Source organism: Podarcis cretensis (assembly GCF_951804945.1).
Source record: "Podarcis cretensis genome assembly, chromosome: 12".
NCBI classification, from domain to species: Eukaryota; Metazoa; Chordata; class Lepidosauria; order Squamata; family Lacertidae; genus Podarcis; species Podarcis cretensis.
In genome coordinates, this window is record NC_137181.1 from 7,782,006 (window position 1) to 7,809,909 (window position 27,904).

The 27,904-nt window shown below is 44.8% G+C and overlaps 1 protein-coding gene across 8 annotated transcripts in view; it reads right to left on the reverse strand.

The window, feature by feature from the left end:
• ADCYAP1R1 (ADCYAP receptor type I) overlaps positions 1 to 27,904 on the reverse strand; it is a 140,090-nt gene that overhangs the window by 31,924 nt on the left and 80,262 nt on the right. For all 8 annotated transcript variants that reach the window (XM_079946903.1, XM_079946905.1, XM_079946900.1 and 5 more), the window contains exons 5-13: positions 22,144 to 22,179; positions 20,776 to 20,814; positions 16,654 to 16,778; positions 15,506 to 15,603; positions 12,958 to 13,090; positions 8,389 to 8,542; positions 8,210 to 8,270; positions 7,482 to 7,551; positions 5,469 to 5,560 (exon numbers count right to left, since the gene is read on the reverse strand). In XM_079946903.1, coding sequence (XP_079803029.1) covers positions 5,469 to 5,560; positions 7,482 to 7,551; positions 8,210 to 8,270; positions 8,389 to 8,542; positions 12,958 to 13,090; positions 15,506 to 15,603; positions 16,654 to 16,778; positions 20,776 to 20,814; positions 22,144 to 22,179 — 808 coding nt within the window. The remainder of the gene's footprint in view (positions 1 to 5,468; positions 5,561 to 7,481; positions 7,552 to 8,209; positions 8,271 to 8,388; positions 8,543 to 12,957; positions 13,091 to 15,505; positions 15,604 to 16,653; positions 16,779 to 20,775; positions 20,815 to 22,143; positions 22,180 to 27,904) is intronic.

Sequence of the window (27,904 nt, forward strand, 5' to 3'; positions counted from 1 at the left end):
CAGTGGTACCTCGGTTTATGAACTTAATCCGTTCCGGAAGTCCGTTCTTAAACCGAAACCATTCTTAAACGGAGGTGCGCTTTCCCTAATGAGGCCTCCCACCACCACTGCCTTTCCACCATTCAGTTTCCATTCTTAGACCTAGGTAAAGTTCACAATCCGGGACACTACTTCCGGTTTTGCAGAGTTCATAAACCGAATAGTTCGTAAACAGGACTGTTCTGAAACTGAGGTACCACTGTATCTCCATAATCGAAAATTCTGTAGACCTGAGATGACTTAGCAGAATGCCACAGAAAATCTGCTTCCAGGAATTGTTTCCAGAAAGAGTGTCTTGTTTTTGAGGGATACCTGCAGGTGTAATGGGAAGTGATCCCCTTCTACATATGGGAACACTTTAATCGCTCAGTTTTTGCTAATAATTCACTATTGGTCAATATGTAGTCAATTGTACTAGTTTTTGACCCTGACAGGAATGTATATTCCCCAGGGATATCACCCCATTTAGAATGTGTAAATTTAGCTGCCTCGGAAATTTGAAAAGGCAGGCGCCAGCGTAGTTTGAATATTGGTCCTTAGATAGCCTTGGGGTCTGGCGGGCTTCTGGGCTAGGCGTCTCGGGAAACCCGACTTTGCACCTGTATTTGGTTGCTAAGCTGGAGTCATCTGGCCCTAGCCTTGCGTTGAGATCACCCACCAGCAGGACCTTTGCCCCCGGATAATCCAAAATCAGCAACTTAACAAAGGTTTCTAATCTTTTCCACTTGCTATCGATGTCAATGCTTAAGCTAGTTGGAGGAATATAAACATTTATAAATAACACTTTACATCTTCCCCATGATACAGTATAAGTAAGGCCATTGCTAGTTGGTTTAGGGAGGGCAGCTCTTTACAGGTGGCATTTAGAAACTGAGAAATCAAGATGCAAAGCCCCCCCTTTTAGCCTCACCGGGCTTCTGCCCAGAACAGCCCTAACTGCATAAGCATAGAAACCTTCCAGAGCTGGAGTTTCTGCCGCCCATGTCAAAACCATCGGTTAATTTGCTGAGTTGCGGCAAGTAGCCATGCTAACTGCGCTTAGCAGCTCTCTGTAATGGAGCCTTCTAAGAGAAGAAGAGGTTCATGTCTGCTGCTAAGCAGAGAGGTAGAAAGAGATAGAAATGTTGGTTGCACAATACAGCTGGGTTCAAATGACCCTGCCCATGAGGCTCTCCGGGATCTCTGCTTTTAAAAAAGCATTTCCCAGCATCTGTTCCCCAAAGTCCTGTAACTGGCGATGCCAGAAGTTGAGCCGCAGGGTCTTCTGTGTGGTAGAATTCTGGCATCTTCCTTAGTGACGAATCGTTCCCACCCTCCTGTGGCAAATGTTGTCCCCATCTTCAAAAGGGGGAAAGGGAATATTACTGGCGATGGAATCCAGTTTCTGCAGTGCCAAATCAAGCAGCAAAACGTAAACTGAGATTCTAGTCCTTAGGACTGCAGCGGGGAAATGCGTTGCTAGAAAATGTGGAAAAGCTCTGTAAAATATTTTAGATTGGAATGGATAGTGGGTCTCTTCTTCTTCTGATGTTGTGGCTTCTCTAACCCTTCAGGATTCTGTATTCCTTCTCATATATTGAATAATATATAATATTCTTTCCCCCGTTCCTCATTCCCATCCGCTCTCCACTTTCTTCAAAAGTCAACATTTATGGCAGAAATAAGCAACGGTATACGATCTATCCAATTTATTTTTTAGTCTTTGGATGTTCTCACAGAGCTGAAATAGCCTCAGTGTTTCCCCACCTCGCCTCCTTACCTCCAATGCAGAGACGTTTGTGGGATGTGATGCATAAATAGCAGTCAAGTACAACATTCCTTGTTTTCCTAGAGTAGACATGCGGGGGAATGTTTGGTGCAGCCAGTTGAAAACTTCCTGTTTCCTCCTGGCCGGGACATACTTCCTTTGCATGTGACTAGAGGTGGGCGTGACCTTACCTGTCCAGGTAACAAAAGGACACGGCACGCAGCACACAATTTTTGACTTCCTCCATCGTTGGAGCAGCTTTTTAGCTAAAAATGCTTTTAGCCAACAGAGGACACTGGGATTATCCCCATATGGGACAGATCCACAGCTATATATCTGTAACTAAGTCTGCCTCCAGGGATCCAACTGTGAACTGATGATGTGAGTAAACTTCTTTTATTGACTTTAAATAGGATTCTTGTGTGTTTATTCTTTTTAAGATGGATATAAGGGAACTTACCAGGAATCTAATACTGAGAGGCTTACACAAGCCTGCAACCAGCTACCCGCTGTGTGTTTAAAAGGGGAACGTAAAACTCTGTTAAGTAAAGGAACTTGCTAACCCAAGTTAGGAAGGATATTAATAAACAATATATGCTCTCCTGCCTCCCTGAACATTCCCACAAAGCTCTGATCCTATACCCCTTTGTGAACACAACCTTTCCTTGCTATACAGAAGGAAGCCCTTGTTCGGAGATGAGCTCTGTACATGCCCTGGATCTCACATGACCAAAAAGAACACCTTGATTGGAGCAGACAGCTGCAAACCAACACTTATGCATGTCCCTCATTGTGTGCATGGGGTGTCCCTTTACCCTGATGTTAGAGGAATAGGGCAGTGTGTACCCCCCTGGAACTCTGCACATGCACTGGAGCTCTGGGTTCAAGACACACACACATTATTATATTGTCAGTACAATCCGTATGCAGGATCTCTGCATGACCACAGGTTACATATATTGACAACCATGCACATTTTGAAGGCGCCGTGAATATTTTGCAAGAGTAGTCAGCTTAAGGTCACTAAGTAGCACTGAGATCGACAATTCTTTGCAACACAGACATCAACGTTGGACATTTCTGCGGGACTCTGGACAGGAAGCAGCAAACCAACATGAACAGAAATTTAAAAATGGCAGCAAATGAAAACGGGAAAATGACGTCGCCTGTCTCTGTTTTGCTGTTGCTAACCATACACATAGGAAAAAAATCAACAGCAGATGTGTTCGCCATGTGGGCTCTAGGCTGTGCAATCTTGGAAGCTGATGGGAGTATTAGAACATTTGATATGTGGTGCTTGGGGACAGAGGAAGTTTCCTTATACAGTCGTACCTTGGATATTGAACAGCTTAGTTCCCGAACATTTTGGTCTCGAACGCCACAAACCTGAAAGTGATTGTTCTGGTTTGCGAACCATTTTTTCTAAGCCGAACATCCGACGGGGCTTCAGCGGCTTCCGATTGGCTGCTGGAGCTTCCTGCAGCCAATCAGAAGCCATGCTTTGGTTTTTGAACATTTTGGAAGTTGAACTGACTTCTGGAATGGATTCTGTTTGACTTCCAAGGTACAACTGTACTGAGATAGGCCTTTCCCCGATCTAGTACAGTATTCTGAACAAAGACTGGCAGCAGGTCTCCATGGTTTCAGGTCAGGAGAATTCCCAGCTCTATCTGGGTATGTTGGGAATTGAACCTGAAACCTTATACATGCAAAGCAGACACACAAACCACTGAGCTATGGTCCCCCTTCCCCCGAATCATCCCCTGTGAGCTGTTTTAAAGACAAATCTCTTGACAGAAAATGCTCTCCTGTGAGCTCTATGGTGAACATGCAGCAAATGGCCATTTCGGGGGGGGGGGGATGGCAGTTCTTTCATTTTCCATAGCAGCACAGCCTCAAGCAGAAATACGCCATGCCAGGTTGGAAGGAACACCACAAAATGCTCTTGTGTATGAATGCTGTGACCCCAGGCTGGATAAAATTCCCAATAGGGGTTAGACAAGCATATTCCTTGCATGGCAAAGACTGTCTCATTCTAGCGGGCTTTCTAAGGTAATAAAAAGCACTCAGTGGTGTGAGTTATGGCTGGCAAGAGCTCTGACCTTGGAAGAAGGCATGACCTACAGAGAGATAGTATAGCAAGGCCCATCCCGAATTACAGCACCAATAATTTTCCTACTGGAATGCTGACCTAATATTTGGGGTACCAGCCAGCAACACAGAAGCGGAGGTGTCAGATAAATTGATTCAATGCACAGAACACTGGGGAAACTCTCTGTCCAGAAGTCCTTTTAGATGAATGGTATCCAGACTGGAAAATGTATTTCCTCCTTTACAAGCCCACCCAGCGGAGGTGAAACTGTCACCCAATGAGTGCAATGCCACAAAACAGGGGTAGCCAATGGGATATTCTCCAAATTTGGGGGGCGGGGCTCTGAACCCCCAGTCCCAGCTTATGTGGCCAATGGTCAGGGGTGATAGGAGCTATAAAGGTAAAGGTAAAAGGTAAAGGACCCCTGGACGGTTAAGTCCAGTCAAAGGTGACTATGGGGTTGTGGTGCTCATCTCGCTTTCAGGCCGAGCGAGCTGGCGTTTGTCCACAGACAGCTTTCTGGGTCATGTGGCCAGCAGGACTAAATTGCTTCTGACACAATGGAACACCATGAAGGAAACCAGAGTGCATGGAAACACCGTTTACCTTCCCGCCACAGTGGTACCTATTTATCTACTTGCACTGGTGTGCTTTCGAACTGCTAGGTTGGCAGGAGCTGGGACAGAGCAACAGGAGCTCACCCCATTGCAGGGATTTGAACCGCCGACCTTTCAATCGGTGAGCCCAAGAGGCTCAGTGGTTTAGACCACAGCGCCACCTGCTATAGTCCAGTAACAATTACAGAGTTGGCTGAAGTTAGAGAAATCTGCATTCTCCTGCAATCGATGGTGACAGCCACGAATGACAAGAGGCTTCCCAAATGCTTATTTCCCCCTTGTTCCTGTTCCTTGTGCCTCCTGTTAAAATGGGTTTTCCTCCGGAAAAAAAGGGCATTCTAGCTTTGAAATAAATTTAGAAACATCACCTATATGAGCAGAAGATTTTCCCCATGGCTGTTTGCAAGAGGTGGTGCTTTGGATCAGCTTTTGTGTTCGTTAACAAAATAAAAACAGAAATTTAGGAACATCAGTAGCTATGTTGTCCTTAAATGGAATACGCACACACGTTCCAAGACAACCCCAAGGTTTCAAATACGTATGTGGAAACTTTGCTTTCCTCCTTTCATCTTCATCTCAATTCTTCCTTAGCCTGATATTCCAAGCAAAGGAAAATGTGCTGTTTAGAAAGCTGCCTTAAACTGAGTCAGTCCATTGACCTTTCTGGCTCAGTATTGTCTACACAAGTGTTCTTCAGCCTTCAATCCCTCAGATGAAGGTGGACTACAACAACCATAATCCATGACTATTGTGGATGATGGGTGTCGTAGTCCACCCAAATTGTGGGACCCAAAGGTTGAAGAAGACTGGTGTAAGCTGACCGGGGTGGCTATCCAACTTAGAGAGAGGCATTTCTTCCGGTCCGGCCTTCCCAAATTGAAACCTCCCCAAGCCACATGTTCGCTTTTTCCTATGTGTATGTCAGAGCTCAAAACCAACTACGGCTTCTAGGACAGTTCTGCCCTGTACTTACAAGTAAATGCTGGATTCGTTGCCCCCGATATCAGGCGACTGGAGTTTCTGGACCAGGATGATGATGATGCCCACGAAAAGCAAGAAGTTGATCTGGGAGAGAGGAAAAGACGAAAAGGGATCCATGAATCACCAAAGAACAGGAGCAGGAAGCTTCAGTTAACCAGATCTGTGGCTGACTCTCCTCCAGTTAAACCGCCCCCACCAAATATTTAATATAGTTATTTATTCAATTTATATACCATCCTTTTATCAAAAGATCCCAGGGCATTGTACAACATTAAGAACACATTTTATGGAGCATAATAATAATAATAATAATAGCATAATAACAGACAGCATAATAATAAAATAATGAGATATACAGGCGTTCTCCCACTTCCACCAGGCTTATGTTTCGGGTACCTGTGCACATATGTGAAATCACATATAGTGGGGAGCCCCCTCTGAACACTTCCAAGCAAAGAGAGTCCTTTTATTTTTATAAACACTTTTTTTTTTAATAAATCTTTAATTTTTGTAAGAGGAATATTTGTATGAGTTAATACTTGACTATCCCTTCGGCGCTGCAATGTATCTTTGTACGTTTGTTCTTCCGTGCTGTGATACTTTGTGGTTAAAATTTCCAATTCTTTCTTTTTCTTTTATAAAAAAAATATTTATGAATACAGCCGTACCTTGGAAGTCGAACGGAATCCTTTCCGGAAGTCCGTTCAATTTCCAAAGCATTCGCAAAGCAAAGCACAGCTTCTGATTGACTGTAGGAGCTTTCCCCATCGGATGTTCGGCTTCCAAAAATAGTTTGCAAACTGGAACAGTCACTTCCGGGTTTGCAACGTTCGGGAGCCAAAACTAAGCTGTTCAAAAACCAAGGTACGACTGTATGTTGGAGGTTTTAAAGCAGAGGTCGAATGGCCATCTGTCATGGATGCTTTAGCTGAGATTCCTGCATTGCAAGGGGTTGGGCTAGATGACTAGATGACCTTCGGGACTCCTTCCAATTCTACAATTCAGTGATTTTACTATTCTCCATCTTTAAGTTCCATTATTATTGAGAACAAAGGTTAGTTTCAACTGAGCCAGACATTTGCATACACTAATGGCACTGAGGACTCTTCTATAGTTCGGCTTGTGCCATGCCGAGAAAACTAGGATCCAAGCAGTTTTCCCCTTGCCCTTCTTTTTTCCAAGCGAAAACCTGCTCTTTAGTGTTAGACTGGAACAAATGACAATCTGGGGAAACCCCAAATTGCCCTTTGTTCCAACTCAGTGCTACAGAGCTGTTTTCCCCAGGGGAAAGCCCTGGGAGAAGAGAAAGTATGGATAAGCCCCGAGTGACCATGTGCCTCAATATCTGTATAAGAAATAAAATCATGGCATGCATTTAAAAAATGGTCATGAAAGCGCTTCCCTTTAGATGCTTTTCAGCCACGATATACCTTTTGAAGAATAGCAATTATCGAGGTCACTTTGCTAATTTCTTGTAGCCATGAATTGATAACATTTTGGGATCCAAACATGTTTGGAAGCCTTTTATTGCATGCCCCCCCCAAATTTATCCGAGGAAAATAGGGCTGTCCTATTCAATAATAATAATAATAATAATAATAATAATAATAATAATAATAATTTTATTATTTATACCCCACCCATCCTACTGGATTGCCCCAGCCACTCTGGGGGAGGGGGGGGGCTTCCAACATATAAAAACATAATAAAAGATTAAACATTGAAAAAAAACTTCCCTATACAGGGCTGCCTTCAGCTGTCTTCTAAAGGTTGTCTAGTTACTTATCTCCTTGGCTGGGGGTGGGGGGTCACATAGCTCCATACCCTCCAACATTTCTCCAATGAAAATAGGGACGTCCTAAGGAAAAGCGGGGCATTCCGGAATCAAATCCGAAACCAGGACAACTTTCTGGGACTGTCCCTGGAAAATAGGGACATTATTGAAGACCTGCCCATTTACCAGCCTGGCTCATTCCTGAGCCATCCTTTGTCCTCTCCAACTTACCATTATTGATGCAATCACAGGGCCTTTGATCACCCACCACAAGGCCGTGTTGTCGTTCATGTCCCAGCAGCTGCGACCCAGACGGAAGGCGAGCGGAAATCATAGAGATAAAGGAGAAAGGTTAAGAGGCCAGATGAAACACTTCCGCTCCTGGTGTGACCTGGACCTAGGCCATAGACCCACTTGACATGAGTTCAGCCATGATGCACCCCCCACTTAACCTCTGCTCATCCTTAGTAGCAGGCAACACCAACCAACCACTCTGACTTCCTTAGCTAGAAGCTGTCAATTCTTAGAAAAGCCAATTCTGCAACCGAGCAGAATGCGGTTTTGACTTTCTTGTTGATGTCAAAAGTAAGGGAAAGGGAAAGGACCCCTGGACGGTTAAGTCCAGTCAAAGGGGACTATGGGGTTTTGGGGCGCATCTCGCTTTCAGGCCAAGGGAGCCAGTGTTTCTCCACAGACAGCTTTCTGGGACATGTGACCAGCAGGACTAAACCACTTCTGGTGCAACAGGACACCGTGATGGAAACCAGAAATGCCGTTTACCTTCCTGCCACAGTGGTACCTATTTATCTACTTGCACTGGCATGCTTTCGAACTGCTAGGTTGGCAGGAGCTGGGACAGAGCAACGGGAGCTCATTCCGTCGCAGGGATTCGAACCGCCGACCTTTCGATCAGCAAGTCCAAGAGACTCAGTGGTTTAGACCACAACAGTGACACCTACCCAACGTCATCAAAGTGAAGTCTAAGGACAGCCCAGATGGTGACGCAAATGGTAGGAGTTCCTGCAGAGAAGAAGAAGAAGAAGAAGAAGTTGTTGGGTACGTGATCGTTGCCGTTTACAAGCAGGGTGTGTGTAAGATGGAAGCGTTCCTAAAGGAAGTGACTGAAGGAGACACATACCCCAGCCGATGATGGTGTACCAGTAGAAGTATCTCCTCTCCGGAAAGAAAGTCTCCACCAGCAAGGTGAAAAGGTACAGCCCCTCGATGAAGAGCCAGAAATAGTTGGACATGACGCAGTAGTGGAAAAAGACCATCACGGCCTTGCATTCCACCTGTGGAAGAGAAAAGAACTTCAGTCTGTTGCTCCACCTCCTGGCTGGGCTCCCAGAACTCTGCCAAGGCTGCAGCCTTCCCTGCCCGGGCTTCACACATCCAAGTGGGGTTGCTACCTGTACTGTATAATACAGTATTGTCCCATATTTCAATGTAAAATGCTACGTCCTGTATTGATACAGTTTTGTCTTGTATTTCAGGTCCTCTCTCTCTCTCTCTCTCTCTCTCTCCCCCTCCCCACTCCCTCCGCTAGTTAGGAAACCTCTCCAAATGCAGGCATTTGAAAAGGCATGTGAAAGATCATGTATTTAAGCTCTGGGTAGCAAAGCACAGACAGATATACAAATTCATGCCTATGTTTGTGTACGAGTGTGGCAGTTCCAGAGGGTTCATCCTGTTACGCTGCAAATGGCCTCAGCCCAGTATACCTGAAGGAGACTCTCCACCCCCATCGTTCACTGTGGGCCTTCTGGCGGTTCCCTCACTGCAAAAAGTGAGATTACAGGGAACCAGGCAGAGGGCCTTCTCGGTAGTGGCACCCTCCCTGTGGAACACCCTCCCATCAGATGTGAAGGAAATAAGCAGCTATCCTATCTTTAAAAGACATCTGAAGGCAACCCCGTATCAGGAAATTTTTAGTGTCTAATAATGTTTAACAATTTTTTAGGTGCTGTAAGCCACCCAGAGTGGCTGGGGAAACCCAGCCAGATGGGCAGAGTATTATTATTATTATTATTATTATTATTATTATTATTATTATTTTATTATTATTATTATTATTATTATTATTATTATTATTATTAATGAATTGCTCTGAAGTCACTTCAGCACCAAAAAAATCACGGCCACCTAAGTGTCCTGCCCCATATTGTCCTGTCCTGTATGTTGCCAAAACAAAGGATGCAACCCTACTTCCGAGTGTTTTCACCTGCCTGAAAAGCATCCTTAAACTTTGATCATTTGTCTTCCCTGCCTAAAGGATAGAAGGTGTGTGTGTAAAAACTAGCCCACCGTGCAGAAAATAAAATCTGTGTTTGTCTCTCTACCCAATTTTGCTTCTGGCTTCTCCCGCAGTGAGCCTGCGGCCCCCAGAAGGCTGCCCAGATTGAAAAGCGGCCCTCTGGAAAAGCTTTTACACTGCTGCTCTAGAAAGCTGGTCTTTAAAGTGTACTCAAAGTCTGCCATGGCATTTTTTAAGTTCTTAGGAAAAAACGTGGATTATTATTATTATTATTTTTTAACCCAACAACCTGTACTTTAAAATATGACTAAAAGCATTTGTGGGGAGTGGGCGGGGGGGGGGAAGGAATATAAACACTGCCACTTAGATGCTGCCACTCTCAAAGCAGAGAAAAAGCAATTCTGGGCGTCAGGAGGTGTTTGATGAAAGGTTGCAGGGAGCTTGCGGATTTCTGGTGCAGGCCGGGAGAGAGACAACAATGGCTGCTAATTGGCAGACTGAAGTCCTTCAGGCCGTTCCTGAATGCAAGAAAAGAACCCAGCTGTGTGTATAATGCATGTGCGTGTGCAGAGTAATTCAAGGAAGACGTGGGGATAAGAATGGAGGAGAAAATGTGGACAAATTGCTAAGGAGCTTATAAAAGGATGCACCCCACTGGGTGAACCAGAGAAACTCCTGTCCTCGCAGCCCGCAGAACCTGCCACTCACAACAAAAGTGAGAAGTGGTGCCAGCTAGTTGGAGGATGGATGGTGGCTAACAGATTGAGGTTGAATCCTGATAAGACAGAAGTACTGTTTTGGGGGGACAGGGGGCGAGCAGGTGTGGAGGACTCCCTGGTCCTGAATGGGGTAACTGTGCCCCTGAAGGACCAGGTGCGCAGCCTGGGAGTCATTTTGGGCTCACAGCTGTCCATGGAGGTACAGGTCAATTCTGTGTCCAGGGCAGCTGTCTACCAACTCCATCTGGTACGCAGTCTGAGACCCTACCTGCCCGCAGACTGTCTCGCCAGAGTGGTGCATGCTCTGGTTATTTCCCACTTGGACTACTGCAATGCACTCTACGTGGGGCTACCTTTGAAGGTAACCTGGAAACTACAACTATTTTTTTTAAAATAATATTTATTAAAGATTTTCAAATATAACAGAAAAAGAAAAACATCCAAATTTAAAACCTTATTTTCATTGGCATCTTTCCAGGACTTCCCCTCCCCTCCCCCTCTTGCATTCCAATTCTTTCAAATAGATTCAACAAATTCTTACCCCAAATTTTAAAATTATTATCATTGGCCCAATTTAAAAAAAATATTTTCCCATCACCTAAAATCGACCTGTTCCCTTCCACGAGTTCCCGTCTTTAATATGCAATACAGATTAAGATAAACAGAAAGATAAAAAAAAGAATAAAATGTAATTTAACACCCTTTGGATTCCAAATTTCCCTCCCCCCTTTCCCGGTTGCGTTCCCAATGTCCATCAATGTCTACTGTCATCCTGGAGCTCCCACATCTAAACCACAGTCCTTCACCAGTCCGCTTTGCCGTCTTTTTATTAGTCTTTGCCATCTTTTGGTCATCTTTGGTTTCACATGTCCAATCTTGGAAGGAGTCTATCTTCCAACTTTGTCCAGTTCTTGTTATTCTTATTGTTCTTGTTGTTCTCTCTCCTCCTCTTCCCCCCCCCCTGCTCTCCTGCACAAATGTTCTAATTCCAAAAAGCTTCTAATTCCTCTGCAGAGGCTTTGTTATTCAGGAACAAAACATTACGTCAAGTCCCTTCCATTCTTCAATAGATAAATCTATTGTCTCCTTTAGTGTGTAGACCTCTGTAGACAAAATAGTGTTCCATTTCTGCAGTTTCCCAGGAGATAAAAAGTCCTATTCAAATTCGATGCCAACAATACTTGTAGTGTTCCACAGCTCCTCTAGAGGGATTATAGTAACTCAGTTTCCTTCCCGATCACACCCAACAGCCAAAGTAACTTATTATTCCTTGTTTTAAACAATTTATATCCAATTTGTAACAAATGTGACCAGCAAAGTCCTCGTAACAAAGTTCTCTTTTTGTTCTTCCGCTTTGACAGCTCCTTTGACAGCTGTCAAAACCTCTATTTCTCCTCTCCCGGCGCTCTTTCAGATCGCTCCCGGGGTTTCCGGGGGGGGGGGGGGTTGCATTTTAATTCACATTCCACTTTTCTCCTCCAGCCCAGTCTTATAATTTTCCATCGCGAAGTTAATAACTTTATCAAAAAAAGGTTACACTCGATCTTAGTTGTCAAATCCTTTGCTTTAGCTCCTCTACAACAGGGGGGAGGCTGACTTCCTTTTTGCACCTCCCCCGCTCGCTCCGAATTTAAATAGAATTTTTCCCCTTTTTTAATCCAAGTTCCAATTACTCACAGGTTATTCTTTTAAAGACCAAATTTTCAATGGAAGAAGTCAGCGCTCTCCGTCGAATGGCATGCGGCTTCGCTCGGCAGGGGAAGCGGAGGACTCACAGCACCACCACCCCCTGTCACCCGCTCCGCAGCCTTTAAAAAGGCTCCTTCGCGGGTCAGGGGGGACGCAAACGGTGCCCGCCGAGTCACCATGCCCATGGGTTTCAGCGCCCATGGTTTTTGAGGGTCCCCGCGTCGCCGGCGCGGTAGAACCCAGCCCCTGCCGAGCAGGCTCCCTCCGGAGCTCGGAGGGAGTCCGCCATTCGGCGATGGCGCCAACCCGGAAGCTGCCGGAAACTACAACTAATCCAGAATGCAGCGGCCACTAGACTGGTGACTGGGAGCGGCCGCTGAGACCACATAACACCGGTCCTGAAAGACCTACATGGGCTCCCAGTAAGTTTCCGAGCACAATTCAAACTGTTGGTGCTGACCTTTAAAGTCCTAAACAGCCTGGGCCCAGTATACCTGAAGGAGTGTCTCCACTCCCATCATGCATACCGGACACTTAGGTCCAGCTCTGAGGGCTTTCTGGTGGTTCCTTCCCCGCGAGAAGCGAGGTTACAGGGAACCAGGCAGAGGGCCTTCTCGGTAGTGGCGCCCGCCCTGTGGAGATTCCTCCCATCAGATGTCAAGGAAATAAACAACTATCTGACCTTTACAAGACATCTGAAGGCAGCCCTGTACAGGGAAGTTTTTAATGTTTGATATTTTATTGTGTTTTAGATATTTTGTTGGGAGTTGTCCAGGATGGCCGGGGAAACCCAGCCAGATAGGCAGGGTATAAATAATAAATAATAACAATCATTATTATATTATAGCTAGTGGAACAGAGGTAGACATTCACTCAAAGACGAATATAGATCTGAATCTCTGGCTGCGTTTGGCTCCCAAGCCTGAGGTTCTCTGCCCTGGTGTAAACATACGTACTACATCAATGATTTATATTTCTGTATCTATTCTTATTCCTCTTTTCTCTTCCTGGAAAGTGCTAGACTTTGATTTCTAGCCCACTTTACCGTTGAGATGAAGCAATGGTTGCTGTCCTGTTCGGCGTACAGAACTCCATCCTTGATGAAGACCGAAATGGCTCGCAGGATGAAGGAGACAAAGAGATTCATGTGGATGAAGTTCCGTGTGCAGTGCAGTTTCCTGGGGGCGAGAGGGAAGGAAAGGTCACCAAGGAGGAAAGGCCATGTCTAATCTGCAACCTATTTATTCTATATACAGTGGAACCTTGGTTCTCGAACGTCATCCGTTCCGGAAGTCTGCTTGACTCCGAAAACGTTCAAAAACCAAGGTGTGGCTTCCGATTGGTGCAGGAGCCCCGGAAAATATAGCCGACAACAGCATTGGATGTTTGGCTTCCGAAAAACGTTCAAAAACCGGAACACTTACTTCCGGGTTTTTGACATTCAGGAGCCGATTTGTTCGTCAACTAAGCCGTCCGAGAACCAAGGTTCCACTGTATATTGTAGGCGAATTCAATGTTGTACTTGCCAGGTAGAACAAATCCCCTCAATATTCTGGGTGTTCTCCAAATCCCTTCTCCCCACAGGAGCCAATTTTGGGGGTACAAAGGGCGGAGGCGTCAGGGAACGCCCCACTCAACAAGAGGAAGTCCTTGCACAGGGCTTCCACTGAGAGGGTATGCAAGTGAATCACTCTCAGAAATTATTTGGAGAGGTTTCTTGTCTACAGTGTTACCTCTGGTTGTGAGAGGGATCCATTCAGGAGGCCCGTTCGCAACATGAAAAGAGCGCAACACGCAGCGACGCGTCTGCGCACACGTGGGTTGTGATTCACCGCTTCTGCGCATGCGTGTGGTGTCATTTTGCGCTTCTGTGCATGCACGAGAGGCGAAACCCACAAGTAACCCTTTCCGGTACTTCCGGGTCGCCGCGGGACATAACCTGAAAGAACGTAACATGAAGCATGCGTAACATGAGGCATGACTGTATTAAATATGGCCTGTTCTCTATGCATTTGGATCCCTCTTCAGGCATCGTAACCAAATCTCGCCTGATGGTCACTGGAACGAAGGAGCAGGCTTCTGTCGATGTTGAGATACAAAGCCTTGAATCATTTTGACAGAACCTTTCAAATCTGCATCTGGTTTGTTTTGTTTCTTAGCATTCCCAAGCACCGCTGCGTATGAGGCTCCTGGTATCTCAAGACTGCAGAGTTAAGGAGGGGTTTGCTTGCTCTGCTGCCCAACAACACAAGCCCCATTTCCCCCCGGTCTTCACAGACGCAAAACCTCTCTCGCTCTTGCCAAACTCTTTTTTTTTTTTTAAATAATATTTATTAAAGTTTCAACAATTACAGAAAGAAAAAATAAACATACCACATTAAACAAAAACAAAACAACACACCACACCACAATATAAAAAAGAGGGGGAAAACAACAACAGAGAAATAAAACCCATTAAACAAAAACAAAAACGCAAAAAAAGAAAATGCATCAGATCTCATTACCATTCTTTCATTAGCCTTTTTTGTATTCTAGGTCTATTATCTATTTCAGCAAATCCTTTCCCTCTTTTAAAATTTTTGTCCTGTAAATTGTCTTAATATAATTGTGATGGGATGATGAGCTGCTTGTGCGTAAAGCTTAGTCCCTCAGAGTTTGCTCAACTTAGCAAGGCTCTGTTTTTAGCGGAGCCCTTAAGCATGGCTCCCTCAGTCGCTGGCAGAATCCGACAGTGGGCGTTTACGGAATCTACTCCAGCATAAAAGCTCCTTGACGGAAACGCGTCGTCTAGATTCTCGGCGCGACAGTTTCCGGCGAGGAGTGGGTGTACCTATGGGAGGACCTGAGACTTCTCCGCTGTTATCGCTGGAAGACTCCCTGAGCCATTCCTTCGTCTCTCTCTCTCCCTGATCTCCCACTCTCCCCCTGCTGCTGCCTTCCGCTGCTGCTGAGTCTCTCCTGACTTCTGAGAGCCCCTCCACCGCCTGTCTTTCCGATGGCAGTTCCCTGACAATAATGTAGCTTTACTTTTCCTCCTTTCACCAATTAACAGTCAGTTATTCCCAAATCCTTTATATCCTTCCTGCTAAAATCATATAATATTGTTCCACCATCCTTCTAACAGATATTAATTTTACAGTGTTTCTGTAAATAGTCTTTAAATTTCCTCCAATCTTCCTCCACCGACTCTTCTCCCTGGTCTCGGATTCTGCCAGTCATTTCCGCCAGTTCCATCACCTTCATCTGCCATTCTTCCCGGATGGGTAAATCTTGTGTCTTCCAATACTTTGCAATAAGTATTCTTGCTGCTGTTGTAGCATACATAAAGAAAGTTCTGTCCTTCTTTGGCACCCAATGGCTGACCATGCCCAGGAGAAAGGCCTCTGGTTTCTTCAGAAAGGTATATTTAAATACCTTTTTCATTTCATTATAGATCATCTCCCAGAAGGTCTTAATCCTTGGGCACGTCCACCAAAGGTGAAAGAATGTACCTTCGGTCTCTTTACATTATCGGGCAGATGATAGATTTTTGCAAGCTTGGCTGGTGTCATGAACCACCTGTATATCATTTTCATCGCTCTTGCCAAACTCACCTGAAACGGCACAGGATCACCATCGCAGTGGTGAGCGACACAAGGGAAGTGCTGTAGCCCACTGTGTACAGAGCCTTTACCGAGAGGTAGTAGTAATCCTGAGAAAGCAAACCACAATATGCTCATTACTACAAATCATGAAATCCAGATCTGGGATGCAAAAACGACTGTCAGATTTTTTGCTTTGGGAAGAGTACCACAATTTTCTGTCTATAAGACGGCCCCATGTATAAGACTCCCCCTATTTTCGGGATGCGGGTGGCACTGTGGGTTAAACCACAGAGCCTAGGACTTGCCGATCAGAAGGCCGGCGGTTCGAATCCCCCTACAGGGTGAGCTCCCGTTGCTCAGTCCCTGCTCCTGCCAACCTGGCAGTTCGAAAGCACATCAATGTCCCTTTACCTTATTTTTGGGGACTCAAATTTAAGAAAATGGGGGGAGATGGCACAGGGCTGTTGAGCTTTTTTTAGGGGGGATTGCCAAAAATCACTCACCCAAATGCATCGCAAAATCTGCTTTCTGTCTGTCCCAACTCTGGCAGAAGCTGCCAATTGCCCACCCAACTGCTGGAGCATCAGCCAATTAACACCACCCATTGACGCAGCAACCGATAACACGCACAATGACTGTTGACAGCCACGGCAGCAACCAATCGAATGTCCACACTATGCACTACCCATGTTATCAGACAACCCCCACTTTTTAGCATGATTTTTAAAGAAAGGAACACAGTCTTATACATGGAAAAGTACAGTATTCATCTTCAACTGCTTCCACCAAGGTATAGATGGATCAGCCTATATCTGGTTCATATCAATTTTGCATGTGTTTATTAATAACTCTGCTCCATCCTGTTTACTATTTTTTTAAAAAAAAAAACAACACCCATCATATTTAAATATGCCTATTATCAAAAGCAGTATTTAATTTGACGTTTTATCAAGGTATGTGTTCCTAAATGCACATTATCAATAAATACGCATTTCCTTTTTGCAGGGTGCATTCTGAGATAATAACTTAATCGCAAAATTTGGAGAACTACAAAACCAGAAGGATTCCAATCTACAGATTTTTCCAGAGGAGCTGGATCGGGGTAGCTCATGTCAGAATTCCCAGAAATCCTTAAACATCTCTAAATTCCAGCCTACCTGGTTATAATCTCCCATGGTGTCATTCTCATCGAACCCGCAGGCATCGTAGTAATGGGGGAAAGATTCTGACCAGCCGTCCTCAGTGCAGTTCCTACCGACAACCTTTAAATCTGCAGATCCACCTAATAATTAAAATTAACATGGAACATCTTTGGTAAAAGTTCTGCCACTGGAACATATGCTCCAATACAAAGGAATCACTACTGCCTTCTCATTTTTTTGTAGGCTAACATCTTAGTAGGGATAGGAAAATCTCTCAATATCAGTTTCCCATTTTTTTCCACTCTAACGCTTCTCCACATGGCCAGCTTGCTTCTTTTTATTTTAATGTCCTTAGGAAAATCTGCCAGCATTTTAATGTGAATTGCTCCTTTGCAACCGATTTCACAAAATGCATACATTTTTGCAAACACAATATTCCCTAATATGATGCATTTGCCTGTTTTTTTTTTAACTAACGCATGTTGTTTTATGCAAAATTTACAGGCTGCTAGGCTGGAGAACGGCACTGCAAAATACAGAGAAGTGCAAATTGCAAGGGATGGTTGGGGTTCGGTTCATAAATTATTTTGGAAATCACAAATTAAATGCAAATTAAATGCAAATTGTATTGAGCTTGGACCCTATTCCTACATCTATTATGGCAAGAAAGACGCTATTGGTACTGTTGATACTATTGCTATGGTGAAACCTGTCCTCTAAGTTCTCTAAAGATTTAACTTCCTGTCAAAGAGGATTTATTTATTCTCAGAGTGCTTTAGAATTTATTTCGGATTTCTTCAGGATTTCGGTGACTGTGGGATTGAACTTGCTTTATTGTAGCTGAGGGGGGGTATTTATGTATGCAACAACCGCTGCGAGAATGTCGATAGCTAGAAGGTGGAAGGGAGAGACTTTGCCAACAAAAGAAGAATGGCAGGTGAAAATGTTTGAATATGTAGAATTGGCAAAGATGACAGGGAAAATTAGGAATCAGCCAATCCAAAAGTTCAATAAAGAACAGGATAACTATAGATTATATTTAAAAGAACATTATTCCCATACGAAACCTGCAGCACATTTTGACTAATCCACGCAATATAATATGTTATAAAGAGTGTAGAGTTAATTGTTATAATATAATGCAATTAATGAGGAAACAAAGGACCCATGCTGAAAGAGACGGAAGTCTTAAAGTATGGAATAACTTTATTTTAGCAATTATAAAATTTATAGAGAAGAAAATTAAAAATGACTTCCAATTAATCTCACCGTACTTTATCTATTACTTTATACCGCAGTGTCACATATTTCTTATATAATTTCTTTTTACCTCCCTACAAGCTTATATTTATACAGTACAATAATTGCTTTCAGTACCAGAAGTATATATGATGATAGTTATATTAATCTTGTTGTATCTTACAGTGTGGTGGTTTATCCTTCTGTTATTTGTTGTTTGATTGTAAGTTTGTTTACTTGTCTGTCTGTCTGTTTTTTCATAAATGTATTTATTTTAAATTAATAAAGATATATTAAACGAAAAGGAAGAACTTTATTTTATTTATATGTAACATTTATTTTTTGGTAACCTTTTTCTTTTTATGTAACATATTTTTGCTGACTGGTGGGCGGTGTTTTCTTTTTACTTTTGTGATGCTATATCTCTATCTCTATCTCTATACACACACACACACACACACACACACACAAACTTGCTTTATTGTCAGGAGACACCCATGGCTGGTGTGTGTGTCTTTTTCTTTCCATGAAAAGTTTTACAAGTGCTCGGCAGCCTTCCTGGCCATTGGGGCTTCCTGGCCAGAAAAAGCATCCCAAGGAATGAGTTATCTCACAATGTCTTCCCCTAAACTTTAATTGAAGGTCTGAAGGAAGCCAGGGAGACTGTGTAAGGAGACCTGAGACCTGTGTATTTGCTGAATTTGCTGGTTAATTTTCATTTAAAAAAAAAAAAAAGTTGGGGAAAAATTCATGATGTGTAATTTGGCTTTGAATGCCCTTGCAAACAGGGATGCTAATTAATGTTGGGCAAGTTACCCACTCTTCTGGCAGGATTGCGGTGTGGTCTGAATTCAGTGAACTTTCAGTTCCTCTGTTGCCAAATGTGAGTAATGCTTCAGCATTTATTTTCATTATCTGAGAGACAGATGAGGAAACTCTGCAGGCAGGGCCGGATTTAGGTTTGATGAGGCTCTAAGCTACTGAAGGTAACGGGGCCCTTTATACGTCCAGCTGTCCTTTGTCAACAACAAATTGTCACTTTTTTTGGTGTTGAATATATGCTGTATGGTAATTTATGGACATCACATTGCCGACAAAGGTCCGTATAGTTAAAGCTATGATTTTCCCAGTAGTGATGTATGGAAGTGAGAGCTGGATCATAAAGAAGGCTGATCGCCGAAGAATTGATGCTTTTGAATTATGGTGCTGGAGGAGACTATTGAGAGTCCCATGGACTGCAAGAAGATCAAACCTCTCCATTCTGAAGGAAATCAGCCCTGAGTGCTCACTGGAAGGACAGATCCTGAAGCTGAGGCTCCAAGACTTTGGCCACCTCAGGAAAAGAAAAGACTCCCTGGAAAAGACCCTGATGTTGGGAAAGATGGAGGGCACAAGGAGAAGGGGGCGACAGAGGACAAGATGGTTGGACAGTGTTCTCAAAGCTACCAGCCTGAGTTTGACCAAACTGCGGGAGGCAGTGGAAGACAGGAGTGCCTGGCGTGCTCTGGTCCAGGGGGTCACGAAGAGTCAGACATGACTAAACAACAACAACAACAAATTTATGGACCTAATAGGTATCTAAAGCCATTTACACATAACAAATAGGAGCCTACACAACACAAAACACTGTTGCTGAATGTAGGTTTTATTTTATTTGTTTTTTATATTTTGGAAATGTGCATCCAGTTTTTTTCCTTTAAGTTTTTTTGGGGGGCCCAAGAGAGTGGGGCCCTAAGTTATAGCTTGTTTAGCTTATACGTCAATCCAGCACTGCTCTGCAGAACCCATTATTACATATTAGCATCAATTATTCGCTTTGTGTACACAAGGCCTGGCCACAAAACTGGCAAGAACCAGTTTAGGAGGAACCTAACTGGACGTCCGAGTGAAAAACAGCTCCAGATGAGGTTCAAAGAGGGTTCTGCAGGTACAGTGGTACCTCGGGTTACAGATGCTTCAGATTACAGACGCTTCAGGTTACAGACTCCGCTAACCCAGAAATATTACCTTGGGTTAAGAACTTTGCTTCAGGATGAGAACAGAAATCGAACAACGGCGGCAGCTGGAGGCCCCATTAGGTAAGTGGTATCTCAGGTGAAGAACAGTTTCAGGTTAAGAACAGACCTCCAGAATGAATTAAATTCTTAACCCGAGGTACCACTGTATAGCAAAAAACTTTGGTTGAGTAAGTGCTTTCAAGGACTGGTGTTGGATGGAAGATGGTGAGGGAATGAGGTACCCCTTAAGGAGGGACCCCTTAAAATTCTGCAGCGGCCATGCTTATGTTATGTGGGCCGGCCCCCTCAATTGCAGGGGCATGGTGGCCCCCTTGGGTGGGGGTGAAAAGGGGCGGAAGGGATTCTCTGACGTCACTTCCATGTCCTATTGCAACATGGCCTCGTGTGGAGCACACTGTGGTCTGAATGACGCGAGACGCAAAGTATTCGGACCGACACAACCCTTGCCTTTCCACAGCGAACTGGGTCTCACTGTTTCCTGAGCTCTCTGAACCCCAGAGGAGTGTGCAATGCTCAGGGTCCTTCCAGGAGCTTCGTTGGCGCAATGCGCAACTCCCTGCCATGCGCTGGCTTCCCACTCGAGACGTCGCTGCAAATGGCAGCGTTGCGGGCTGGAGGGGGGCGCGTCTGTTCTTTGACGTCGCTCAGTAATTGTTGTTACGGCAATAAGTATAATGTATAATTATGTCCCTGCTAGATGGTAGCACTTGAGAATACATTTTCATAATACCATGCACAGTAATAGACTGCCACGCGTACCACTATAATTAGAATTGATTAGGAAATTAATATCCATTTAGCTTCAGCTTCAAATCCCTTTCTCTCCGTCTCCCAGTTCAGAGGGTGCCAAAGCACTGTCACCCAGTCTCTTTTCCCTTACCTAGAATTTCGTCTGCGTTGTCCAGGAGTTCGAGGTCTCCTGCGAAAGAAGAGCGGCTACCATGAGAATGTCATCTTGAGAGAGAGAGAGCAACTTTGTTTGGGGAAAACCTTTAAGGAACATCGAGAGGGTCTGTTCCTCTGCTGCAGCCAAAATGACAGAGTCTCATGGCATCTTCACAGACCGGCAAATTTATTACGGCATAAGCTCTTGGAAATATATTCTGCATATATTTAAGCTTTAATGCCATTGTCACAGGCTGTTTTGCATTTCTTTGCTATGTGTATTCCCTACCAACACCCACATGTAGACCCAGTTGCCACGGTGAGGCTCGTGTATCTGATGAAGTGGGCTACAGTTCAAGGGTGGGGGGCCTTTTTTAAGCCTGGGGGCTGCATTACTCCATGGGCAACTATCCAAGGGCTGCATGCCAATATTGGAAAGTGCCGGAGGAAAGAAGTGAGGAAATCAACCTGTGGAACTCTTCTTATCGACGATAGACTGCCATATTTTTCGCTCTATAAGTAAGGGGAAACGTTTGTGCATCTTATGGAGTGAAGGCAGGCTGCACAACTTTCCCTCTTGCTCTTCTGGCTTCAGGGATAGCTGCCCAAAGCCTCCTGAGCGCAGCGGGAGCGCCCCTGCTGTGCTCAGGAGGCTTCACTTCGCTGGAGAGCCGCTGCACAGCTTTTCCTCTCTGCGCAGCACCCCTTCAGCGAAGCGGGAGGAGAAATGGAGCCCCTTCCGTTTCTCCTCCCGCTTTGCTGGAGAGGCGCTGGGCAGAGAGGGAGAGAACATTTTTTTTTCTTGTTCTCCTCTAGGTGCATCTTATGGTTGGATGCGTCTTATGGGCGAAAAAACTATGGTATATTTCAGCCACAGAAAGGTCAGAGGTGCCACTTAGGGAATGCCAATTTAGGGGGTGAAACTTAATGTTTACAAATTTCTTCAATGAAAGGTCTTTAAAATGTGGCTTTCCTGAGGTGTGAGGAATTCAAATCTGCCATTATTTTTGTGCCAAGTTTAGGAGACCCTCCCTCCTCGCTGATGTCCCCATGGCCCATTTATTTGCCCTCTCCCTCTGGGCCCATTGCAGAGGGGCTGCCCAGGAGGTGAGCCCAAGGCATGAGGGGGATATCTAGCCCCTCTCTCTTAGCATGCTCAGGGAGGGCATGCAAACATATAATGGCACCTAGGAGGCCCTGGAGGGGGTCGAGAGTGCTCTCCTTGCAGGGTTATAGACCCCGGAAGGTGCCTGAAGAGTCCAGCCACCAGCACCGGACCCCAAAGAGCAGATCCATGGAATTTTTAAAATCTGAGTAGACCAATGCCTCTTTCAGCCACTGCAATACCAGAATATGGCCTTACCTGGTTGTGCGTAGGCCAAGCTATTCACATCCCAGCCTGTATGGGGTGGGGGGAGGGAGGGAGGGAGAGAGAGAGAGAGAGAGAGAAGAAATCCCACATGGTTAAATCGTAATGGCCAAGAATCCCCATGCCTTACTTTAAGAAATACTTCATTACTTTAATAAATAATAATACTGTGTGTGTATGGCAGGCTCCCGGTAAACAGTTTGTGACTTTCCAATATTAGAATCAGAGAATTGCAGAGTTGGAAGGGACCCCAAGGGTCATCTAGTCCAACCCCCTCAGCTAAAGTATCCATAACAGATGACCATCCAACTTCTGCTTCAAAACCTCCATGGAAGGAGAGTCCACCACCTCTCGTGGGAGTCCATTCCACTGCCGAACAGCCCTTACTGTAGGAAAGTTCTTCCTGGTATTTAATTGGAATCTCTTTTCTTGAAGCCTTGGGTTCAGGTCCTGACCTCCAGAGCAGTAGAAAACAAGCCTGCTTCATCCTCAGATATTTGAAGACTCCAAGTGTGAGTGTCTGGAGGTGGTTGGTGGATGGATGGCAGCTAACGGATTGAGGTTGAATCCTGACAAGACAGAAGTACTGTTCTTGGCGGACAGGGACGGGCTGGTGTGGGGAACTCCCTGGTCCCGAATGGGGTAACTGTGCCCCTGAAGAACCAGGTGTGCAGCCTGAGAGTCATTTTGGACTCACAGCTGTCCATGGAGGCGCAGGTCAATTCTGTGTCCAGGGCAGCTATTTACCAGCTCCACCTGGTAAGCAGGCTGAGATCCTACCTGCCCGCAGACTGTCTCGCCAGAGTGGCGCATGCTCTAGTTATCTCCCGCTTGGACTACTGCAATGTGCTCTATGTGGGGCTACCTTTGAAGGTGACTCATAAACTGCAATTAATCCAGAATGCGACAGCTAGACTGGTGACTGGGAGTGGTTGCCGAGACCACGTAATGCCGGTCCTGAAAGACCTACATTGGCTCCCAGTACGTTTCTGAGCACAATTCAAAATGTTGGTGCTGACCTTTAAAGCCCTAAACAGCCTCAGTCCTGTATACCTGAAGGAGCGTCTCCACCCCCATCGTTCAGCCCGGACACTGAGATCCAGCGCTGAGGGCCTTCTAGCGGTTCCCTCGCTGACAGAAGCAAAGTTACAGGGAACCAGGCAGAGGGCCTTCTTGGTAGTGGCACCTGCCCTGTGGAATGCCCTCCCAGCAGATGTCAAGGAAATAAACAACTATTTTACTTTTAAAAGACAACTGAAGGCTGCCTTGTTTAGGGAAGTTTTTAATGTCTGATGCTGTATTGCTTTTAATATTCAGTTGGATGCTGCCTAGAGTGGCTGGGGAAACCCAGCCAGATGGGCGGGGTATAAATAATAAATTATTATATATTATTGTAACTCCCATCAGCCCCAACGGTTAAGAAAGATGGAAGGCGTAGTCTAATGATGTGTGCAAGGCTGCAGATGATGGATGCAGCCATTCCCTACCCCCCCAACGTTCACATCTGGATTGTGTTCTCTGGATGTGACCATGTAACGGGAGACAGATGAGGTGGCAGTGGCAGACTCACCATATGGATTGGGCCCGGCTCTCATCATGAGAGACTTTAAAGGAATGCCCAGCGCAATCCCATTGAAACTGCATTGCACCGTACAAGATGCTAATGATGAACATATTTATTTGTTGTGCTTAATTTGGCCGCTAGATGGCTCTGTGGACTTTTCAGATTTTCTGATGATAAGTCGTGTTGCAGGGAGCTGGTAAATAGCCAGTGTTTGGTGGTCCGGACTTCAAGGTGCCCTGAATTCCCAACCCCACACAGTATTCTTCCACTCAAAGTAGATTCAGATCCTCATTCATTTTCACCTCCAAATCATGGAAAAAACTTTGTTGGCTCAGCCATAAGGCGACGGTTCTTACATGCTGCTCCAAAAGCACTCGGTTTTATTTGCTTCTCCTTAGTGAAAATATTAGCAACGGTGGGTAACCTTTCCTGCAGACAGATTGTCCTCCATACTTCAACTTCTCCAGCAACATGCATCTAAAGCAGAGGGTGTTTTTGGCCTTGTTTGCAAGTCAGCATAGGATACCAAACGATGGAGACTACCAGGCAATGAGCAGCATTGCATTTCAATTGTCCACATTTTCCAGAACAGAGATAGGGAAACTTCAAGCAGAGAGGCCAAATGTATTCCCTTCAAGTGTCCCAATTTTCCAGAGACAGTCCCGGAATTACAGAAGACATCCTGGTTTCTGATTTGATCCAGGAACGTCCGGCTTTCCCCCTCCACGTTTCGCTGAACAATTGAAAATGTGTGTGTGTAGGTGCAAAAATTGAGTCCTGGTTCTCCTTAAAAATAAATATCTGCACCAAATTGAGGAAACAGTGAAGCTGCAATATGAAGCCCTTCCATAGCTGTCAACTTTTCCCTTTTCTTGCAAGGAATCCTATTCGGAATAAGGGAATTTTCCTCAAAAAAAGGGAAATGTTGACAGCTATAAGCCCTTCCTATAATTTTGAATGGAAATATTTATTCCTTTACAGTGGTACCTTGGTTGTTGAACGCCTTGGTACTCGCACGTTTTGGCTCCAGAAAGCCGCAAACCCGGAAGTGAGTGTTCCGATTTGCAAAAGTTCTTTGGAACCTGAATGTCTAACACGGCTTCTGATTGAGTGCAAGAAGCTCCTGCAGCCAATCGGAAGCCGTGCCCTGGTTTCCGAATGTTTCCGGAAGCTGAATAGACATCCGAAACAGATTTCATTCGAGAACCAAGGTACGACTGTATTGTAAATGGAGCCTTACACTGAAAGCCTTTATGTATCTACTCAGAAGTAAGTCCCGCTGTATTCAATGGAGCTTACTCCCAGGTAACTGGGTAAAGACTGTACAGCTTTAGACTGCAATCCTAAGTATTTTTACTCAGAACTAAATTCCATTGAGTTCAATAGAATTTACTCTCTGGTATGTTCCTGATCATTGTCACAGTTTCTATTATTATTATTATTATTATTATTATTATTATTATTATTACCGGCCTTTTCCCCTGATGGAGACTCAAAGGAAGCTTACAGCTAAAATTCCATTTCATTCCATTTACCTGTTGAAGGTGTGGTACACAATCCTTTCACTCACACATTTTTATTTATTTATAACAGTTCTGTGAGGTAGGTTCGGCAGAGACGTCCCAGCTGATGGGAGTTGTAGTTTAAAAACATTGGGGGGCACTAGGTTGGTGAAGGCTTGTCTAGAACATCACCCCAGCAAGACTGTTGCTCGACGGCAGAGGTTCAGTCCCCGGCACCCCCACATAGGAGATGGAATATGGCTTCCTTCCTAAAACCCTGGTGAGTGGAGAGCTAGGTTTGCCGCTTTTTGCCACTTTGTTTTGACAGCTGCACAAACCTAGGCTGCCGGAGGAATCATGTAGAACAACAACAACAAACCTATGGTTACATGAAACATACTCAATGAACACACAAGACGAAACCGGCTGTACTTTTGAATAAATAAGGTACACTATTCATTGTATCAAATTGTAGATTTCAATGGCAGTCTCAAAAGTTCAACGAAAAAAGCAGACGACCGAGTGGATGAGTTCATACTCTAGTCAGTTCATGCATAAGGTCCGTACATGTATAAGTATCTATTCCACCTGTCTGTTCGAAGAGTCCAATAATCCACATGTAGTCTTCAACTGTAGAACAGGCTCTACTATGCTATAAGCTCCACTATCCTGTAATATTACATATGAGCCTGTTCTACAGATGAAGCCTAGGATGGTGAAACAAGGCTAATATCCTGAAAATCCTTGTCTTAGACTCTGGGTAAGGATTCTGTGGAACTGTAACAACCCTTCATGTGGAATGAACTGATCCACTGGGTCTTCTGCTTTTTTTGTTGAACGTTATGAGACTTCCAATGTAATCTACAATTTGATACAATGAATTGCTGTTGTTTAGTAATTTAGTAATGTCCGACTCTTCGTGACCCCATGGACCCCATGGACCAGAGCACGCCAGGCACTCCTGTCTTCCACTGCCTCCCGCAGTTTGGTCAAACTCATGCTGGTAGCTTCGAGAACACTGTCCAACCATCTCGTCCTCTGTCGTCCCCTTCTCCTTGTGCCCTCCATCTTTCCCAGCATCAGGGTCTTTTCCAGGGAGTCTTCTCTTCTCATGAGGTGGCCAAAGTCTTGGAGCCTCAGCTTCAGGATCTGTCCTTCCAGTGAGCACTCAGGGCTGATTTCCTTCAGAATGGAGAGGTTTGATCTTCTTGCAGTCCATGGGACTCTCAAGAGTCTCCTCCAGCACCATAATTCAAAAGCATCAATTCTTCAGCAATCAGCCTTCTTTATGGTCCAGCTCTCACTTCCATACATCACTACTGGGAAACCATAGCTTTAACTATGCGGACCTTTGTTGACAAGGTGATGTCTCTGCTTTGATACAATGAATAGTATACCTTATTTATTCAAAAGTACAGCCGGTTACGTCTTGTGTGTTTATGGAGGAGTCATGTAGGCTGGAAGGCAGGCAAGAAGGGGACGGGAAGGAGGAAGGCGAGCAAACAAACAAGTAGAGGGTGGAGGAAAGGAGAGAAACAGAAGCTCTCTCCACTCAGGACCCCCAAGTGAAATGAATCTCTATGTCTCAATCATGAAAACCCCCAAGTGAATGAATCTCTATGTCTCAATCATGTTCATTCCCCTTCTACCATATTGGCCCAAATATAAGCCGCACCCACAAATAAGCCGCACCTTTAAAATTCGGGGGGGGGGGGAGAGAGACAATACTCAAAAATAAGCTGCTTCCTTAAAATTCTGCAGGCACTCACACCCGTAAATGGCAAATGTAGAAGAAAATCTTATGGGTACTAGAGAGGACCCACAAATGGGTTAAACACCTGTTCGTAGCACCGTAAATGCAAATAAAAAATCAACACTGCACTGTAAAATACAGGGAAAGTGATGAATGACATTAGAATTGATTGCACAACAGTCTCAAGCTCACAAATCGGCAATAAAACATTTTTTTGGTCCTTATGTCTGTTTCAGCAGTTTTATCGTAAAAGCCAATTTTTGTAAGGTCGCAAATTTAAGCCTCACTTTAACTTTTCACGGTTGGAATTGGGAGGGGGGGAGGAGTGTGGCTTATATTTGGGCCAGTACGCTACTCAGGTAGCAACGCATTGGTCTGTTCCTCCACGTCACTCAGATTTCGGTTCCCGGAGAAGGGAAGTGCTCTGAAAGATGCTGCTTATGCATCTGGAGCTTTTAGTATTTCTCCACCAGCCTGATTTGGGTTGATACATTAAGCCTCTGGGCATTTAATTGGATTCACCCTACTCTTCATTGACCATCAACGTCAATACCAATTGCCTGAAGTCTCTTGGTAGACGTAATTTTCGGGCAGTTGTTCACCGCATGCTGACTTCGCAGCTTCGAACAACAAACTCACGTCTCCCATGCGGCTTACAGAAGATCACACCCGGAGGCCACGTCATTCATCCACAATACCCCACACCATGCAAAGCAGTTATAGTCAAGGATCAGAACCTCCACTTTACCCAAGAAACCAGTGAATAAGAGAGAAAATCCTCAGTTGGGGGTCAAACACCATCAAGTGACAACTATCAGACACAGATGGGCAATGGAAGTGTAGGGGTTAAGAGTTTGGTGTCAGGTCTTGTGAGACAGGGTTCAAATCTCCCCACTTGGCCATGGAGCTCATTGAGCAACCTTGGGCCACTCACTG